Source organism: Dendropsophus ebraccatus, chromosome 4, assembly GCF_027789765.1.
Source record: "Dendropsophus ebraccatus isolate aDenEbr1 chromosome 4, aDenEbr1.pat, whole genome shotgun sequence".
Lineage (NCBI taxonomy): Eukaryota > Metazoa > Chordata > Amphibia > Anura > Hylidae > Dendropsophus > Dendropsophus ebraccatus.
The window spans coordinates 52,214,966-52,236,471 of NC_091457.1; the positions used below are offsets into that span (position 1 = coordinate 52,214,966).

Below are 21,506 nucleotides of genomic sequence, written 5' to 3' on the forward strand. Positions count from 1 at the left end.
AGTGGATTGAAAACCCAGAAAGGATATGTTCACACAATGTTGAAATTGAGTGGATGGCCGCCATATAACGGTAAATAACTTCCATTATTTCAATATAACAGCCGTTGTTTTAAAATAACAGCAAATATTTGCAATTAAATGACGGCCATCCACTCAATTACAACATTATGTGAACATAGCCTTTCTGTGTTTTTAATCCACTCCTGGTTTTGGTTGCTATACAGCCTCAAACATACAGCCTCAAATATACGTAGTGTGAACCCATTAGAAATGTATTACCATTGTGTAGTCTTTATCTTTCAAAAGTATTCTTTCAATGTGGTCAGACTCTCCCGCTAGAGTGTAAAGCCACTATTACATGGGGCGACTTGAGGAGCAAGCGAACGCTTGCAGCGCTTGTTTGTTCCTCGGTTCCCGCTCGCTGCAAGCGACAGCGAGCAGGTAAGTGCAGGACAGGCTGCGGGGAGCTGCGAGGGGGGGGGGCTGCCCATCCTATAGAGGATGCCGCGATCTGCTGCCGCCACTCCTATGCCACAGAGCGACGGCAGCAGATCATTACTATCCAAGTCGTTTGTCTTTCAACATGTTGAAAGACAAATGACTGCAACGATCAGCCGACATCGTTTATGTCAGCTGATCGTTGTCTTCTATTACACAGAACGATTATTGGCCGTAATGGCCGGTATCGGGCAATAATCGTTCAGTGTAATAGGGCCTTAAGAGGATTCTCTGGCTCCCAGGCTCTGATAAGCCTCTAATACAACAAAGCCCCCACTGACAATAATTGCCACTAAAGTATATTTCTTTCAAGATCTTATTGATAACATGCTGTGTGTACAATGATAACAGCAAAGATAAAGACACAATAAAAAATGGGCGTCCATATGGTTTGTATAGATGCAGGGTCAGCTCACCAAATTTTGTCTAGTGGACCCAGGAAATCGCAGTGCAACAATGCCGTACACTGCTTCCTGTTAATGTTAACAAATGACATAATAACAATTCCATTCCATCTCATTACATTTTTAATACCATTTAAGCAGCATATTTACAATTATTGGCCACAAAACCAGTGCAGCCTTTACACTGTTCACAAACGTCAAACCGCTTCCAAGAATTGAACATGACAATTTTTCCTCTGAAAGACATTACAATACATCGATACGTAATAACATAACAGTTCATAGAGAACATTCTGGGTGTTGTAGTCATGGTATTTACTGTTTCTCCACCGGACAGGTGCACAACTTATTCCAGAGTTAACTCTAGAGTCATGAAAAAGATAGAAGCGCGTTTGGTCCCTAAGCATATTTATTGGCAGACTGCCCACTTCTATTTAAAGCCTTAAAATAAATTAAAGTCTACAAAAAATAATTTTTCAATGCACCATTCAATAATAAAAATATAAAAACATCCCACTCTCTCATACTTACACACTCTTACAATAGTAATACATTGGACTCCTATATTGCCCCTTAAGAATCAAACACATAGTTACAGGTTGGGGGAGCAAAGCGAGATCCGGACCTCTGTTCTATCACAGAGGCTTTGGGTTGCAATATACTTGGTAAGTAACATGGCTGTACAGGAGGACCTTTGTCCAACTCCCATGATGGTAAAACACCTAAGAGGTTAAGATGGTGAGAGTTCCCCCAAAAACAATGCAGATGTGCAGTCTTGACAATGAGATGGAATAAGATATGGCCTTAATGCAAAATTGTAACTGGGCCGCAACCTACCATGTGCCATTTATAATACTGGTGTTTTCTTATTTGGTAGATGGGCCTTTTGGCATCCTCAGGCACCAACAACCAGGTGTGGCTACCCCCTATAGCTACACCTCTGTGTGTATAGTAGGTAGCCCCTGTCCAGTTTCAATTATCTGTTATTGTATGTTCCCACACAGTATTTTGGTCAGTAAATTGCAACCAAAACCAGGAGTGGATTGAAAACACAGAAAGGCTACGGTCACATACTGTTGAAATTGAGTGGATGGCCTCTATTTAATGGCAAATAATGGACGTTATTTCAAAACAACACCCATTGTTTTAAAATAGCGTTCATTACTTGCCATTAAATGACTGCCATTCACCCAATTTCATGGCGGCCATCCACTGAGCAAAAATAATGTATGGGAACATAGCCTTAACCTAAGGTAGCCTCAGATCGAGCAGTCTAAAGTCCAGTTAAACATGCCAAAGTAAATGGCACCTCCTGTATTGCCACCTAAATGCCATTTAACGATACCTCTAATGGATGTCTATGATTTTATACATTATTAAGGTGCCAGCAAAATATTGTATGACGTAGATCATTTGCAGAATAAACGATGAACAGGCATCAATGCTTTGGACAATCAGTAGCTTTGACACCTCACCACACAACAACACAACATCAGTGTTACCATTATAGACGTGTTGTTCATGCTGCAGACTGTGTTGCATCTCTGCACATTAAATAAGTAAAAGAAGGTTTATACACAGCATAAGTATAGCCATTCATTTCACCAGTGTTGTCCAAGAATATTCATATGATGGGCCACATTTAGTTTGTTGGCTAAACACTTCTTTGTCCAAAAGCGTCTATGGAGCCTTCGGAGAAGCCCTAAATGGGTGTTGAATGACCCCTTTGACCAATAGGCCTCCAGCTTAAAGGTTCTGTAGACAGATGACCACACCCGTTACTGTAGTAAGGTCAGACAGCCAGAATCCCAACTCTTTATTGGTATATCAGACGTCCACTGGGTGGATGTGCTGAAAGCTTTATATATAATACAGTAGATATATAAGTCTAATCGAGCTCAGCCTTCAGCACCTATAAAGCCAGCTGCAGTTTGGTCATATTTCTTTGATGCATGTTGTGATGTCGGACCAACTCATCAGACCGGGCAAACTTCTTCTGACAGCTAGGCCATCTGCAACTGAAAGGCTTCTCACCTGTCAACAGAGAAATGTCCAGTTATCATGGAGGAACACCTAATATTGGTAACTGGGAATCAAATATTGCATAAATGGCATAATAAAGCATGCCTGAAACCCACAAATACAATATGGAATTTATTTTACAATTCTCAATTTGCAGATTGAAGTATAATGGGTTTCTTTTCTAATATACCTAGATACACTTGTCTGTAATTGAATAAATAGTTCATAGTAGGTGATTATTTCCACATTTCAGATGTCACGTGCAGATAAAACTGTGCCCCCATGCGATGGCCAATGGCCACATGATTTTACAATAAACACAGAAGCTCACTTCACACCCTGGCACACATTGATATTGGTCCAGAAGGCTTCATTATAAGTTTATGGGGCTGCTGGATGGAGATGATTAATAGCGAGGTAGTAAGCCATCTACCGTGCACTTTTTCGCACTTGATTTTCTGATTAGAAACTTTTGTGATCAACTATCACCTAGGTGTGGTATGGTCAGCTATAAACTACATCTTACAGCTTATAGTGTGCACTGTGCAGCTGTATATCGTATACTTTCCAGCGTACGCATGAACCACCAAAAATACCGCCGCACAATTACAGCCGCAAATACAGACGCACAGTTACATAGTGTGAACCTAGCCGAAATATAGATATAATCTATCTATAAAATACATTGCATTACATACTGTATCTTGCACTCATCCCGAATTACAGTTTATATTATAATGCAGAGCAGCATTCATAGCTCTGCTTGTCACTGCGACCAATTGACTGTTTGTCAACAAATATACCCTGACTGCTTTTTATACTGGGAGAGTTTAGTTTTTTTTTCTACAAAAAATCAATCAAAGGACTGCACTTTCCAGAATGCAAATAACCAGAGTCAGCCATAAAAGACACTGAACATACAGGGGATGACGATAGGTTTTAGTCCAGCAACTAGTGCCTATAGCTGTGGATCACAATGGACTCTAATTCAAAAAGTTATACAGATCAGTCAAAGTTAGTACAGAGAGTTTGTAAAGTAGCATCTTATCTATCTATGATGTTATATAGCCGCCATGTTAAGGTTAGGACAGTACATGAATAAATAAATGTGAATAAAGGTTTACGCACTTGTTTTACCTGTATGAGTCCTGGTGTGCGTCTTCAGATGATCAGATCGGGAGAACTTTCTCTCACATGTTTTACACTGGAAGGGTTTAACACCTAAGGGCAGTAACAAAATGTGGTTGTTAAGATACATTTGCCTTTTATTATATTGTTGTAGGTAAGTACAACACCAATAAAACTGGAAATGCTAATAAAATGGAGCATGCTCCCAGGTCACCAGTACTATTCCACCATTCTGACCAAGTCTAACATGAAATTTCTTTCATCCAATCAGATCCATAGAATTGTCAGTAAGTGTAATATCTCAGGTAAATATATTCTACTTCATTCATGCAAACGGCAAAGCAAGTTACCAAAGGCCAGTTACCAAAATGGAGAGGGGTAGCTTTGATTTTTACTATATAATCCATCTCTTCTATATCATCGCCCATTATGGACTTGTAGCCATATAGATCTACATTGTGGAGCTATAGATATATTTTAAAGGTCAGAGAAATTGATCATCACATAATTTTGGCCATAAAATGATATGGTGGACCCACTGTGAGCTTAGCTATGAGTCCTTTTTATAGATGTCATTTGCTTCGCTCTCTTCACATAAGCCCGGATAAAGACCCTAGATATGGACCATAAGGTAGACTGACATATTCTTGAAATACATACTGTCATTTCTACTATTCAGTGTATGGACCTGGGCTCCAAAATCATGTCCCTAAGAGTATCCTGGCCCATACATATGTCACCAACCTGTATGTCGTCTTTGGTGTCTTTTCAGTTGATCTGAACGAGAAAATCTCCTTTCGCAGTCTTTAAAGTCACATTGATAGGGTTTCTCACCTAGAAAGAAAATATATAATCTTATGTTTAATAATCCACAAAATAGGGTAACGCAGTACCCCCTCCAAACTATTCATAGTAGGTATCTGCTTGTCATAGGACACCCATCTCTTTTATATGTAGATGGGATGGCTGCTATGCAAGTAACCTTATCGCCTTGACCTGAAGCTATTACCTGTGTGCTTTCTACTATGCATCTGCAGATGGGACAGCTTGAAGTATCTCTTGTTGCAACCAGGATACGCACACATGAAGGGTCGCTTTTCATTGGTTTCTGATGTTGACCTCACTATAGTCGGGGAAACACCTGGAACACGTCTAACATCCTAGAACAAGAAATAAGTGAAAATTTAGCATTGGGTTTACTGTTACTATAACCATATCCAGAGTAACAACACATCTCATGTTTGAAGCAAAAATATTAAATCTGGCAATTTTCGTTATAACGCCGAACGCCATACAATAGGATTCTCTACAGGAGAAGGCCTCAGACATGTTTAGAAATGTCTTATATTTTCATTTATATTATCCCTATAGCATTGAGTAGAGTCACTATCAGACATTCCTCTTGCCGTTTGTGTTGTTTGTTCCTACATTATTGATACAATATTATGTTATGTTCCAAGCAAATTGATGACACCAGAGATTTTCCCATAAACAAGCCAGCACTATGTTCCTCTAATGAAAGTATCCTTCTGATATCAGATAGATAATGCAGATATGTAAACTGCTTAATGCTGCAGAAGCAAGGTGGGGACCCTGAGCACTATCCTTCACCGCCCATAGGGAAATTATTTTACAATGGCATTTTGTAATATGATCATCTTATTTCCTAAATCTTTCCAAAGTAGAGTTTAATCTGAATCACCCAGTTTACTAACGCTGTGACAAAGCATGTGAAACAGAGCTGGTCAGCTATAAAAGTGTGGCTGACAGAAAGGCTAAAATATTACTGGACCACTGAAACTTGACCAGCTCTAAATACCAAATACAAATTTTTTCAACATTTCCAACAAGCAAAGTTACAGATAGGAGATAATAAACTGGTTTTGTTTGGACTATTGGGACCCCCACCGATCCTGAGAACAAAGGGAATGGGGACAGCAAGTATCAAGTTCTGTACAGTGCTACAGGGTATACTGGAACTATATTGGACACTAGTGGTCATCTACTAGTCCAGTCCTCAAGTCCCTTTATTTAATGAACCAGTTTTTCTACAGTATCGTAGCTATAGTTTCTTTGATGTTTTTTCCCCCTAAACAGCACCTACTTAACACTGTGTCACTTAATGCCTAACATTCTTCATTTCTACACCTTTACTGATGGAACTATCAGCTGTGTTTATTTTCTTAATGATAAGACTATAGAGAGCAATTTTACATGTGTCATTGAGCATGTTTTGTGCTGACTTGTAGACTATTGGACTATTACAGCATCATTATTATTATAAAATGATTGCAAAATGTTAATATTTTTTAAAATGTTTCGTTTGCATTTTGACTTTAGAAAAACTGGCTTTTGTACACCAGTTTGCATCACTCAGCATCAGTTTGCATTAGTCAGTATCCATTTGCGTATGGCTGGCTTCCCACTGCCTTAAAAACACCATGGCGGCCAAATGTTAGCTGGAAGTCAATGGAAGTTTATGATCTGCCTTGCACACATAGGGGGAGATTTATCAAAAGGGTGTAAAGTAGAATTGTCTTAGTTGCCCCTAGCAACCAATCAGATTCCACCTTTTATTTTCCAAAGAATCTGTGGGGAAAGAAAAGTTGAATCTGATTGGTTGCTAGGGGCAACTGAGCCAGTCCTACTTTACACCAGTTTGATAAATCTCCCCCATAGACTTTAATTGGATTGTTCTGGTTGTCTTAAAAATGCCATTGCTGTGCGCTTTTCTGATGTTTTTGTCACCTTTTGTGCTCAAGCAGCTAGGTCATGTGATGGCAAAGGGAAAAAAGCCTAAAAAGCACTCAAAAAAGCATAAACCAAAAAAAAAAAGTTTTTGCCTGAAAAATGCTAGATAAAACGTGTGTGTGGGCACCCTTTCATTTTATTTTTCTTCTTTTGTTTCTCACTTCTTTTTCACATGCTCTGGGGGAAAAAAAAGTGATAAAAACTGCTAAATTGCAAACGGATATGAATAGAAATACCTTTTGTCTAGATCAGTCCTCATTGACTATAATGTAAAAAAAAACGGAAGTGCATTTTCCGCTCATGCTCAATTTTTTTGAACACAGGAAAAAAAAAGTGAATGCCTGATTTTTTTTCTGTAAAAAAAAAATGGAACACAGAATACATGCAAACAGAGCACAATAAAAATACATAGAAATATATGGGGCTTTAGTGGCATACATCTGTATGCAATAAAAATCAGCGTCCATTCTTTACTGGAGGGGCGGCATTGGTTGTGTTCACACATTGCTATTTTAAAATAATGTACGTGCCTATTATTTCAGGGCGCTGTTCGTGGGCACACCGGACGGTGTCCACAAGTCAATGGTAAAAAAAGGACGTTCCTGCCAGCAGTTTAACAGCAGCCGTCGTTATGCAACGGACGCTGTTAAACGTTGTGTGACCATAGCCTATCAGTGGGAAGTAGCTTGAACTGTCTGAATCCAGCCTGATTTCTGGAGAAACATATCCCCACTGCATTTAAATGTCCCAATTTTGGCATGGAACCTCTAGCGATGCCCTGGATAAGATATCTTAAACCTTGCTGTAGATAATAACTGATATATACATCCTTCTGTCGAATATACAAGAAAGAAAAAAAAGTTTAGTTAGATGTCCATGAAACAAGGACACTCCTTCTCTTGGCAAATTAGATATAAGATTACAACAGAGTGCAGGCATCCTATCTGTATATAACAGTAAGAACCGTATTGTACGGCCCAGCTGTGCACTGTAAGCAAGCGCCAATCTGCTAAATACTGTACATGGCTGTATATACTGTATACTATATATACTGACAGCAGCTCCCTGTGTACCTCATAGAGCTAATATCAGACTCCCCTCCTCCAGGCTGGGCTGTCCTGCTCCGTGGGGTTTCTGTCCATAAGATGGCTGACATGTTGGGACATGTGACAATGACCCGCCCCCAGTGTCCACCACTGAGCCTGTATATTCCTATGGAGGACACAGGGGGGGGCATGGTCACATGCTCCTCCATGTCAGCCTCTTTGTGGACTGAAACAAAACAGAGCAGGGCACCACAGCCTGGAGGATGGAAGTCTGATATTAGCTCTATCAGGTACACAGGGAGCTGCTGTCAGTATATACATTGAGTAGACTTACTAATAATTTGTACTGACCTATTTTACTATAAAGTGGCCAACCCCTAATTTTATTATTTTACGTTACACTGTCATCATCTGCCGACCGCACATCAGTTAGCGATACCTGGCCGGCGCTGAAAGACAATGATCAGCCGAGCGATATCTGCATAAATTAACAGATCGTGCAAGAAGGCGCTAAGGGATGTTACTGTTGGAAGTTAGGAATAATTCTGGATGCCAGAAGGGGATTAAAGTTTTGGGTCCTACCAAACACCCTACTTGCATGGAGGCCAGTCTGCAAATAAAGTTGGTTGGGCCCCTCCTAAGTAATGACCATACATTATTTGACATTAGTAAAGCAAAATGAGTTAGGTTGGTTTCACACATAGCATTTTTTTTTTAAAGAACTGCCACTGCGGTTTTTGAGCCAAAGCCAGGAGTGGATCTGGCTGGTAGGAGACATATAAGTGCTTCCTTTATTTTATCCATTAGGGTATATTCACACGAACTGACTCGCAGCGAGATTCTCGCTGCAAGTCCGGCAGGTCCTGGCAGTTCCCACACACTATATACTCGCTGCGGTCGTTATGTAATTCTACCGCCCTTAACCCCTTCTGCTCCCGCCCGGCTCCCCCGCTGTAAGCATACATTACCTCTCCTCGCTGCACGGGTCTGGCGTCCTGCTCTCCCGTCCGGCCAATCAGTGTGTTGCCCAGCCGCAGACACTGATTGGCCGGACGGGAGAGCAGGACGCCGTACCCGTGCTGCGAGGACAGGTAATGTATGCTTACAGCGGGGGAGCCGGACGGGAGCAGAAGGGGTTAAGGGCGGTAGAATTACATACTCGCTGCGGTCGTTAAGACCACAGCGAGTATATAGTGTGTGGGAACTGCCAGGACCTGCCGGACTAGCAGCGAGAATCTCGCTGCGAGTCTGTTCGTGTGAATATACCCTTACTTTGAATTCACTTGTTTTGGCTCAAAAACTGCAGTTAAAAAAAAACAACAACTGCCATGTGTAAAACCAGCCTTATGAATCCTATGTCTTGTTACTGAATATATCAAGAATGTGTTCGGGTGAAGGTTTCCTTAACATAAAAATTTCCCAAAGCCTGTGTAATATTCATAATATAATTTTTCATGCTTACTTGTATGCCTCTAAACACTCCATGCGTGTGTATCCGGTACTGACCCCCACAGCTGTATAACATTGGGGTGCTGTGACTGTCATTTTCATAAGTCGTCCCATGACTGTAAATAGAAAAACATTGCAAATTTTATTTTTTTTGCTTTCCTGTGCACAGTACTGTTAGTAACAAGTCACACAAAAGAGGTAAAAATAACTCTTATGAATACAAAGTAACTTTGACTCAAGGATTGTGCTGTGTAGCCAATATTGTTATTAAAGTGCTGTTTTGTATGTTTTGTACAAACAGAATAATTTAAAAATTCTCTGTTGTACACTGAAAGGGTTAATTTTCTTGATGACATTTTGACACCACAGTAGGGTACGCACAACACTAGGATAGACCACAACTTATGGTCATTTTGGATCTCTAGAACAAAGAGCCCCCAGCACTAGTAAAGTACAGCAGTCCCTATTATTTTGCTGATACAATGTTTTTAGCATTTGCAGTTGTACCCATAGGGCTGTACCCAGAATGTCTGTGTAGGAGGCCAATAATGAGCCTGATGTATACTAGTCCATTCATCCCAATTGGCCCAAAGGGACCACAAAGCACACCTCATAACACCTATATAAGAAAATATTGGGAGTTCTATATTTTCTGCCATCTATGGGATTTATGGAGTGAAAAATATCACAAAGCAGACTGGATAATGTAGTTAAAAAAAAAAGAGGACGGATATTTTGGAAAAGTCTATATTACAGATGCATACGGCTTATGTTTATGGCCACTGATACTAGACAAGCTGAACTGTGCATTGTAACTCTCAGCCAAGCAAAGACAGATAAAAATGTTGGCTTTATATCTTGAAGATGAGGCCATGTCTAGGACTGATTTTCCACAGATTCTGCCGCTTAGACTTAAAGAAAAGAACAAAAGCTTTCATCTTTTCCTGCAGGGCTGTACATCATTCATACAGATTCTTTTCCTTTAGCCTGAAAACATGTTCAGGTCAGATATATTTTGTTGGTAACAGCCTGTGAACTTTTAGATGGGCCGTGCCCCATTAATTATAGGGCTGAGGTTCCATATTATTTCTATTGTGTTCTATACTTTACAGATAAACTCCCATCCTCATCCTTTATCTTCAGAGTTCAGATATTGGTCAAGGTTGGTGCATTTCCTCCTTACAGACCTTATAGAGATCCAAGAAAACACATAAGGACACAGTAAAAGGCCACCGTTGAAGTATGTGAGGGTACGGCATACACTGGAGCTCCCTAGCGCAACCATCAGAAAATATCAAGGTTTTGGCAATTTTCATACCAAACTTTGCATTAGAGATAAGCGAGGCGAATCTGGCGAATCAAGATCAAGAATCACGCTGTAAATTCGCTACATTCTGCCAATTAAATTCCTGAAGATTTATTAAGGAAATTCGCAAAAAAATCCAAAATGGCAGACGCAGATGCCGTCTGGAGCGTCACTGGTCAGGAGACAGGGATTAACCATAATCCCCAGCCCCCTTCCAATCAGCTTCAGGCCCCTCTGTGATGTCAGCACCTCCCCTCACCCTCTATATAAGACAGTTCATTAACAGAGGTGACTAGTCGGCTGTGTGTGGAGGAGAGAGCAGGATTGCAGCAGGCAGTTAGAGCAGAGCAGGGAGAGAATAAGGGCCCTATTCCACCGGACGATTATCGTTCAGATTATCATTAACGATAAACAATCTCAAACGACCGCTTTGTGGTCTTCTTGAGATCGTTTTCGCATTTCAACAAAGCGATGGTCGTTAAATCGAGTCGTTCTTGCGGTCGTTTTAAGCTCGTTGATCGCTTAACTTTGATTCAATTGAACGAGAAGCAACAGACGATCGTTCAAGTAGGTGGTGTGAGTATTTTTTTTTTTTCCCGGCTACCTCCTATGGGTGGAGTAATTTCAAGCAGAATTTCTTGTGGCCATATTTGGTTTGGTCTTCTATTCCATAGCAAAACTACACCTGAACTGGAGATGGATCGGTGCGCAGCAGTTGTATAGTATTCCAATAAATACATTCACCCCAAAACACTTGGTATGTTATAAGTTCCCTCCTCGAAAAACTCGCCCAACTCTCGATGCCACGTGGCACTGGCTGGCAACGGCGGCCTACACTTCTGTTCGACGAAGGGCCCTTTCCTCCGTACGTCATTTCTAGAGCCAAGTTAGGAAAACAATAAAAGTTTTCGCCCACCAAACACTTTATATGCTGACAAATACTTCATATGCTATAACTTCCCTCCTCTAAAAAGTCGCCCAACGCTCGCTACCACGTGGCGCTGGCTTGGGTGGCCTACTCTTCCGGTCGACGAACGTGTAAAGTGTAAACAGAGCGAAAGAGGGACAGAGAGGAGAGGAATAACGGGAATTGGATGAGTCACTGGCTGATTGACATTTTTTATTGTGTTTTTCAAATTTTTGACACTTTTAAAACAATATTCTTTAACAAATTTGCCTTTCTGTAATCTTCCTAGTATTGTAGCTACTATAGTTTGGGGTATTTTAATTAAATTTGTTAAAATGCGATTCGCGAATCGTAACGAGTTTGACCGAAAAGTCAAGTCAATTGAAGTCAATGCAATGCCGTCCGCTGTTTGTGTTAAAATAATGTACCTGCCTATTATTTCAGGATGCTGTTCAGTAAAAAGCTTCTGGAAATAATAGCTGTTCACACAATGTAAAGTGCTACGGCGGCACATTACAAAATAGTAACTTTTTAATGCACAATGCTCAGCAAGTGGGAGGGGTTTAGCACAAAGGGATAGGACTGTGTGTGAAGGGGGATGGCCTTCCCATGATCTTAAATCTTAAATCTACACTAGTTTCAAGCTGGCATAGATCTCTAAGGCTACCGCTTTGGCAGCCTCAGGTGCACCAGATTATGGGCCCTGTACATGTTTTTTTTCTTTTCTTACTGTGTATATTTAGAAAGCACAAGCCAAAAAGAGAGTTGGCGGTCGCTGACCGACACGCTGTGGAGTTAGCGTAGGGACCCGTGTGAACCAGAGGACCTGCACGGTGGTACACGGGGCTATTATGGCTTGATCAAATCATATACAGACACTCTGGTGTTGATTTTAAAAATATAGGCCTAGCGGCATTAGTATCAGCCATAGATGGGATGTGCAGCCGTTCCTTTCTCTCCAGTTTCCGTGTTTTACAGTTCTCCCTCTCTGAACAGCTCGCACTCCTTTATAAGACCCACATGACCAAAATTAGCAGGATATGCCTGTGCTCACATGTCAGTACCTCCATGTTTTTCCCATCCTGTCTGCAGCAGTTTTGGTGAGTGTAATACCATATCTATACTTGTGTTGTTTGTGGGCAGCCTCCTCCGCCGGTGGTGCTGGCCAGGTTCAGGTGGGGCTATTTGGGTTTGGTCCTGTGACATGGGGGTTGCAGGGCCATTCCATGGCCCCCCTTTTCTGCACGTGCACGCTTTGGGGGGGGTGGCGGTCGCTGACTGACACAGTTGTGGAGTTAGCGTAGGGAACCGTGTGAACCAGAGGACCTGCGCGGTGGTACACGGGGCAATATGGCTTGATTAAATCATATACAGACACTCTGGTGTTGATTTTTAATATAGGCATTAGTATCAGCCATAGATGGGATGTGCAGCCGTTCCTTTCTCTCCAGTTTCCATATTTAGAAAGAAAATCCTGATATCCTGCATTTTGCATCCTGACCACTAAGCCTAATAATAAGCTGACACTTACCGATCTCTATTCTGAGACTTCCCAGCAGTATCCTAATCATCATTTCAGGCAGGTTTAGAAGACAGATGAAACCTCTACCATTCAAAACAGGTGTTGATCACAGGTCCTCGCCCTCCTCCCTGTACAATGACCTCTTCACAGGTCACAAAGCATGCTTAGAAAACTCTCCCATGGACGTGAATAAGTCCTTGGGTTCATGTGACATGCTTCAGTATCTGTCTAGGTGACCTTGAGGTTTATTTCACCTTCTCTATTATTACACATCAGCTCTCATACACAGTGAGGTACAAGTTGCCAAACAATTAGTCTATTAAGGGCGTTGTCTAAGATGGGGGGCATGGCTGCCTTCTTTTTAAAGCTAAATTATTTTTGTCTAGTTGTCTTGGGTGTTGCAACTGCATCCTGGAGTAATGTGTAATACTGCCCTCGTGTAATACCTCACATGGCACATGGACAAGGGTGGCACTGTTTCTATAGAACTAGAGAGATATAATATCTGCAGCTTTTTGCATATATATATATATATATATATATATATATATATATATATATATATATAAAATCATGACAAAAGGGAGAGATTATGATGGTAAATCCCAGCCAGCTCAGACAGTCATTGTAAAAATGATTAAATGCTTATGAAATACTTATTTATCACTTTGCGCAGTATAAATAGAGTCCGCTTGCAGTTTTTGGTTTTGCTTTGAGAGGTTATATTTATGGTTGTTGTGTTCATCCCAATCTGTCTGCTTGATGGGCATTTACGAGTTATATCTGACCCCATGTGGAAAGTAATAGGAGAAACACTTTAAAGTAGATTCCATAGAGTCTTACCTTTTCAATGATGAGCCCAAGTTCATTTGATTCCATGTCATACACTCCAACTGTGAGGTCATTTGGTAGAGGTTATCACTGGGAAAACACAAAAACATAAGAGACGTTGGTTATTGTAATGTACAAAATTGTACATGATTGTTTGGCCGATAGCAGACATGCACACTCAGTTTTACTTAGTATGTTCGCAATCTCAGTGAGGAGATGGGAATAGGCTTCAGTCAGAAAATGAAAATAGGAATTATACTGTAGCCTGCCTAGTCCTTCATTCCCCAGACATTGTCTTGGAGGAGATTATACCTCATAAACCGGTAGCTGGAGTCTATGTTGGTAATTTCTTAGACCCAGGTGACATAACACTTTATTTTGAGCCCTCTTCCTGCAGGCCGTGAACCCTGAGAAATTTGGCAACGCCGGGAAAAAAAAAATAGTTTCTCCAGTGTGACCCTTTAAAAACGAGTTACCCGTTAAATAAAGTTATGGACATCTCAGTCATGTTTGTTTGAAAATTCTTGGAATTCCTTCTAGGACAAGATAACACACTGGTTACTTGGATATTATTAAAGAGACCGTGTAACTAGATTACTTACAATATTTCAACTCTCGAGGGAATTCCAGGAACCATATATAAGTATCATATTAAGAGCTTGCACACGGGAGCATGGGCTGGGTGCTTCCATGAGACATTATATAATATAGTTAAGAGACAACTGATATGATATATTCATCTTTTATTGATAGATGAAAACCTTACACAGCCCAAAGCAGCCAGGGGCTGGGGCCTCTTTTTCTGTCAATCATCCTGCAGTGCATACTGACAGACAGAGAGTCGGGACTAGTCACGGCCCATATGACTAGTTCTCCCTTTTCTGCCTGTCTCGTACACTGACTTTACCTGGAAAATCTGGGTGATTGGTTCACTTGAAACTTGCTTCTGAGTTGTAGTTGTCTCCTATTAAAACACTTACCTCCTGAACTCTATCTAGCTATTTTCCACATTAAGGGTGCGTTCACACCTACAGGATCTGCAGAAGATCTGCAGCAGATTTGATGCTGTGTTCAGTTATTTAAATGAAATCTGCTGCAGAAAATCAGCTGCAGATCCTGTAGGTGTGAACGCACCATTAAAGGTTTTTTGATCATGCCCACCCTTTCCCTTTTTTCCTCCAGAGTATACAGATCTAGATCCTTAAAGGGGTACGCCAGCTTTTTTTTAAATTTCAAATGAACTAGTGTTAGAAAGTTATATACTGCACATTTTAAATTTTACGTCTATTTTAAAATCTCAAGTCTTCCAGTACTTGTCAGCTGCTGTATATCCTGCAGGAAGTGGTGTATTCTTTCCAGTCTGACATAGCGCTCCTTGCTGAAACCTCTATTGCTCTGGACAGTTCCTGACATGGACAGAGGCACCAGCAGAGAGCACTGTGTCAGACTGGGAAGAAAACACCACTTACTGCAGGACATACAGCAGCTAATAAGTACTGGAATACTGGAGATTTTTTAATAAAAAGCTAATTTTTAATCTGCTGGTATTGTGGGAAGAGACCCGTCACCTGATTTTCTTGCTATCTAGCATAGCAGCCAAAATTTTATTATTTAACTCCAAGTCTGTCTGAATGAACAAAGCAGGGTTGAAGCTCCATATGAGAAAAGGACAGCTATGTAATAAACATCAGAATGGTGGACAAAATTTTTCATTTAGCAGTATATTAGGGGGAGCTTTCATGAGGTTGGAGCCTATTCGCTATGAGGCCCTTGAATTTCCTTTCAACAAACAGTGTGAAGAACAATAGGGCAAACTGTACAGTATGCAATACACTTATACACTTATTTTTATAATAATATGCCACATTATAGTGTGTGTGTATATATATATATATATATATATATATATATTTTTTTTTTTTTTTTTTTCTATATGTGGCCCAGTGGCCTAGGCAGTTCACAGAGAATAAAGCTGAAACATCTATAGAAAAATAGCAGCATCACTCAGTGTAGCATCTGGCCTGGCATTAAACTCACACAATATCCTTCATATCAATTCTACCACAAGCAGCTCTCCTGCAGTTTCCCCGTCATCCCGTGCTGGTCTGTACCATTACATTTAGCAATTCCACAAATTCTTCCTGTAACACAGAGTAAATAATATCTCCAGGACCAGTTTTTTTTATTAGAAATACCAGCTAGGGATCTTACAGAAGAGCCCGCACTGAGCCGACACGTCATTATTAACGTGAAATGTTTCTTTTTTCTTCAGGTTCTGCTGGGCACTTTTCAACAAGTAATGTCATTTTTCTCCGGTTTGTCATCAATCTAAATGTGTTACATAACATTGTGTTTCCTTGGAAGAGTGAAAACCTGAAAAAACTCACACAGGCTCTAGTCCACAGATGACACTGGGCACACCTGATGAATTTATATTCTTTATTTATTTATTTTTTATTTTTTCCTTCAAAATTTTTTTATTTTCCATATATAATTCACATAATAAATCCTTTACCTTAACTACAAGCCATCCCTAAACACAAATACCCCTTCCCCCCCCCCCCCAAATGCCTATTGTTCTAGCTACCCAAATACCCTTAAATACAAATACAAACAATAATATTACTATCCTGTGAGGTTAAACCCCAAGGACGCCCAACCTAAACTTACTTTAAAATTTAATTCTTTAATATCTATCCCCACCACCCCTCCTAGAGTAATAGAATTAACTATCCAACATACATTTGGGCATCAGCACGGCCCCGCCCGCACCACCCCCAGGACCCCAGCGGGACGGTAGGGGACAAAACCAGACCCCACAACAGCTTATACTATCACTTTATTACAAAAATAGCAGGCCTCCTCTCACTTTCATGCTTGCTCATCTTTGAGCCGGGCGTACCCATTGCTGGGCACCCCAGGCCTCCGATGAGCATAACCACTTTCATATTAGAGACCAGGACCCGGTATTACCTGTACCTCTGGTCTCAACCTCCACTCTATCCCCGGAGCCCCCCCCCCCACTGCCCATATATTATAAACAGCCAGATGCCTCCCGACAGACAGATTTTATCATACAAACAACCACACACGAGGCTTAAGCTAAACTACACGCTTGAGTCATTAAACGGGTATTAAGGTATCCACTTATAGCTCCACTTCTGCCAAGCTATCACCTGATTTTTTATAAGATAACCGTATAAGAGGTCCACCTATCCCCCCTCACCCCACCCGGCCCCGAGGACAAGCGCGGACGCGGCCACGCCGCCGCCCCATTCATCCAATCACCATTCAACCCAACTTTATTATAGTTACCACATGGGCGTCCCAAGAGTACCCCACAGGTTACAATTCTTAATCCTTAAACCCCTAAATTCCCTCAGTCTTAAATTGGGCCACCAGAACAAAAAACTGAATATAATGAATTTATATTCTTAATGAATCAGTTTACTACAGTTTGGCGTTTAAAAAAGTTGCATGTGCAGAGAATCGTGAACACGGTGTTCTGATCGTGGACATGGGCTACTATTTTCATGTTCCGATCTCATGGAGTATTTCGGTGCTCTTCTAAGCGTGCATCACATACCGAAACGAGCACCATTGTTCTCATTGTTTATGGGCTGCACTTTTGGCCAAAACCAGAAGTGGAACAGAAACAGAGAAAACCATAATTCGCATCTTTTGGCTATGTTCACACAATGTTTGTTTATAGCTGTATTTTGGAACGGCTGTCAATCAGATTCCACCTTTCATTTTCCAAAGAGTCTGTGAGGAATGAAAGTTGGAATCTGATTGGTTGCTAGGGGCAACTGAGCCAGTTTCACTTTACACCATGTTTGATAAATCTCCTCCATAATTTTTAAAATATGGCCGTATTTTTGCCTGAAATATACGGCTGAAAACAAATGTTGTGTGAACATAGCCTTTTTTAAAAAAAAATTACTAAAAGTACTGAACAAAATACTTAGCCAGGTTTAGAAATTAAATATATGAAAATCATGTGTAATCATATGTAAATTAATTTTCTGTATACATTAAATTGCATCAAGTGGTATGCAAGGCAGTCAGGAAAAACGTTTGGAACCTGTTGGACAGTGACCCCTAAAGGGACACCACCTAAATGCCACAGTTAGCAGAATTTAAAGGGGTACTCTTGTAGGGAAAAAGACATTTTTTAATTAACTGGTATCAGAAAGTTATACAGACTTGTAAATTATTTCTATTAAAAATCTTAAGTCTTCCAGTACTTATCAGCTGTTGAATGTCCTGCAGGAAGTGATGTTTTCTTTCCAGTCTAACACAATGCTCTCTGCTGCCACTACTGTCCGTGACAGGAACTGTCCAGAGCTGGAGAGGTTTTCTATGGGGATTTGCTACTGCTCATGGACAGTTCCTGTCATGAACAGAGGTGGCAACAGAGAGCACTGCCTTAGAGTGGAGAGAATACAGCAGCTAAGTACTAACTGAAGTGAATTCATGGCATACATTTACATGGCTTCCATGGCATACATTTACGTCATATGTCGGGAAGGGATTAATCAGTGTAAATACGGATTAAAAAAAACTAAAGAAAGATAGAAAAAAAGAAAAGAACATCCATAAAAAATTTATGAAATGAAAAGGGTTTTTTTTCCTTTGGAAGAAAATATATTTTTCATTCACACAGCTATATGTACATTGGCGAAAATGACCAGGCTCACAGAGGGTTAAAGTCTGGAATGCTCTGGGCTTGTGACAAGTGAAGCCCTCCAGCAGTATAAAGGTGACGACAGCTTTACTATACTTCATGATTTCAAATGGGAGATCTGGGCTACCCATTGTTAAGTGGAACAATTATCTGGGATCATCTTGGATGAGAATAGACAGAAATAAATGAAGTGATTTGTATTGTTCTGTAACTTTGGAAATAAATGATGCCTCCGAATGGAACACATATAAGTCAAAGCTGAAAGGGTGACTGCTATAGAAACCTGCAGAAATCATTAGGATCTAAAGCAACACATTAGTGTCCATATTTCACTAACCTCAAGTGTCTATTGTTCATACTGTCATGAATTCACCATAGAAGCATACGCAACATGATGGTTTTTCTTAATATGTGGATTATGGATATATATTTATTTGCACCTTTGTAAACAAAACCCGTTTGTTCGCCTTACTGACTCATTTTACAAAATTATGTATGAGATATAATAATATGTGCTTGACAAAGGGCAAAGTTTTTTGCACCTACTTTAGGAGGTGTACACTGACGCTTTTGATCTGGAAAGTGATGGAACAGATATATACATATACTATATACAAACAAGGCAAGAGGCGGCACTCCAATTTAAAGTGAACAAAAAGTGGTGTTTATTCACCCAGTATGCAACGTTTCAATCTACTCGTTGAGATCTTTGTCAAGCATGCTTGACAAAGATCTCAACGAGTAGATTGAAACGTTGCATACTGGGTGAATAAACACCACTTTTTGTTCACTTTAAATTGGAGTGCCGCCTCTTGCCTTGTTTGTGAATTACCTTGGAACCTGGGTCTGGAACCTTGGGGCAGAGCACCCGACTTGAGCCTTGAGCCACACAGTGCCGTTTAGCAACTTTACAGATTTCTACATATACTATATACATATCTGTGCTGTCAGTTTCTCTTTATTTTTCTTGGCTGCACAAACCTCTGTTTACACAGGACGATGTGCGGCCGATAAAGATGCATCTTTGGGTAAGCACAAAAGATGCGATCAACCAATAATGAACCCATGTAAAAGGACCCTAAGATAGATAGATAGGATAAGATATAAAATAGACAGATGTGAGTGCTATAGATAGGATTAAATAGATAGATAGATAGATAGATATCCCAGAAAATAAGAGATGCATTGGTGGAGGCTCCTGTGACTTAAAGAGTCACTGTCGTATTTTTTATTTTTTTTGCAGAAATCAATAGTCCAGGCGATTTTAAGAAACTTTGTAATTGGGTTTATTAGCCAAATCTGCCATTATCTGCATGTAAAAAGCCTTTTCCCAGGTCCCCCCTCCTTCCTCTTTTTCATCCACTCTGAAAAATCTGAAAATTGTGACTTGTTGCAGGAGTCGTCCCCTGTCTGCTCTAGGGAGAGGGGAGGGGGGAGGAGGAAGGAGGGAGTTAGCCGGCAACAGAAAGCAGATAACAGAGGATTGCAGGCACGGAGCTGGGTGACAGCTGTAATCCGAGCTCAGACAGGTCACTGGTGACTGTCACAGGAGATATCCCGTGAGGGATTTGTAGATTAACTCTTTGTTGTCCTGTTTTGGTCTTTTCTTTAGCTCTCTCCATAGGAGAACAATGAAGACAGGGGGGAGAGCTTCAAACTGCTTTTTCATGATAAAAATGCATTTTTCAGATAATAAACCCAATTACAAAGTTTCTTAAAATCGCCTGGACTATTGATTTCTGCAAAAAAAAAAATCACGACAGTGACACTTTAAAATATTTAGAACACCTGCCAGCATAGCTCCACAAGCACTACTTATATCTTTATAATCCCTATTAGTATGAATCGGGCATACCAACTATGGGTAGACTATTAGAGATGAGTGAACTTCGAGCAAGTTCGGGTTCATCCAAATCCTAGTGTGCAGCATTTGATTACCAGTGGCTGCAGAAGTTAGATGCAGCCCTAGGGAGTCCTAAAAAACATACAGCCTATGGCTGTATCCATGTTTTCCAGGCAGCATTAGGGCTGCAATCAGTGTGTGAACATAGTCTTACAGTGTCCCAGTCATTTTGAAATAAAACGTTTGACATGTCACTTTTGATCAGTCAGAATCTGGGTGTTCAGATCCTCCGTGATCCCTAGAACAAGGTCCCTGTCATGTTGTATAAGGTAGACTCCAGTTTAAGTGATCTTTTAAAGAATGATTGAACACCCAGACCTCCAATCAATCAAAACTGTCAACTTGTCTGCGACAAGTCAAAGTCAAAAGTTTATTTTGTCCCTGTAAAAAAATGTTTTTCGAATTACAGAGACTCTATTACTTTGTTTCATTTGTAGGTTAAAGGGGATGAAGGGATGTCTCTTACCTCCATCTTCGTCGCAGTTCGCATGTAGTTTTAATGTAGTGCTCTGTCTGTTAAGGCTGTTTGGATCACTGCCCTGCCCCCAGAGTACCAATCCAGTTGGCCGTCAACACTTATTATCATTAGAAGGGGCAGGCCAGGACGAATTGCTGTTCTGGGGGCAGGACAGTGCTCCAAATGGCACTTCACTATAACTGCACAGAAACGATGTAGAGGATGAAAGTAAGAGACATACCTTCATCCTCAGTGCCCTGTGTGCGATAGGGACATATCAGCAGGGTAAATTGGTTTCACCTGCTGATATTTCCCCTTTAAATATTCTGGACAATCAAGGGTGGACATACATGTTATGTAATGATGACACACTGTATTGCACAATTATACACATATTATATACATTGGCATATACAGAATATAGGCCAATTTCATAAGAAGCCAGTCAATCTACCAATCTGTTTTAAAGCTTTGAAAGAAAACTAGACAGAGCAGAGGATATTCAATGGAAAAGCTTGGGTTTGCCTCATTGTATCTCCTTTCTATGTGTGCATTCTTTGTTCTGCATGTGTGTGAATTATGGCCCCTTCCCCTC

The 21,506-nt window shown here is 40.6% G+C and overlaps 1 protein-coding gene across 3 annotated transcripts in view; it reads right to left on the minus strand.

Annotated features, from left to right (window-relative positions):
* Positions 1 to 1,007: 1,007 nt before the first annotated feature.
* WT1 (WT1 transcription factor) overlaps positions 1,008 to 21,506 on the minus strand; it is a 134,120-nt gene continuing 113,621 nt past the window's right edge. For 2 of the 3 annotated variants that reach the window (XM_069965783.1, XM_069965781.1), the window contains 6 exons: positions 13,877 to 13,954; positions 9,312 to 9,414; positions 5,062 to 5,212; positions 4,797 to 4,886; positions 4,053 to 4,145; positions 1,008 to 2,936 (listed from right to left, as the gene is read on the minus strand). In XM_069965783.1, the coding sequence (XP_069821884.1) occupies positions 2,815 to 2,936; positions 4,053 to 4,145; positions 4,797 to 4,886; positions 5,062 to 5,212; positions 9,312 to 9,414; positions 13,877 to 13,954 (637 nt within the window). In that variant the 3' untranslated portion in view covers positions 1,008 to 2,814. The remainder of the gene's footprint in view (positions 2,937 to 4,052; positions 4,146 to 4,796; positions 4,887 to 5,061; positions 5,213 to 9,311; positions 9,415 to 13,876; positions 13,955 to 21,506) is intronic. The other variant, XM_069965782.1, reaches the window with a different exon arrangement.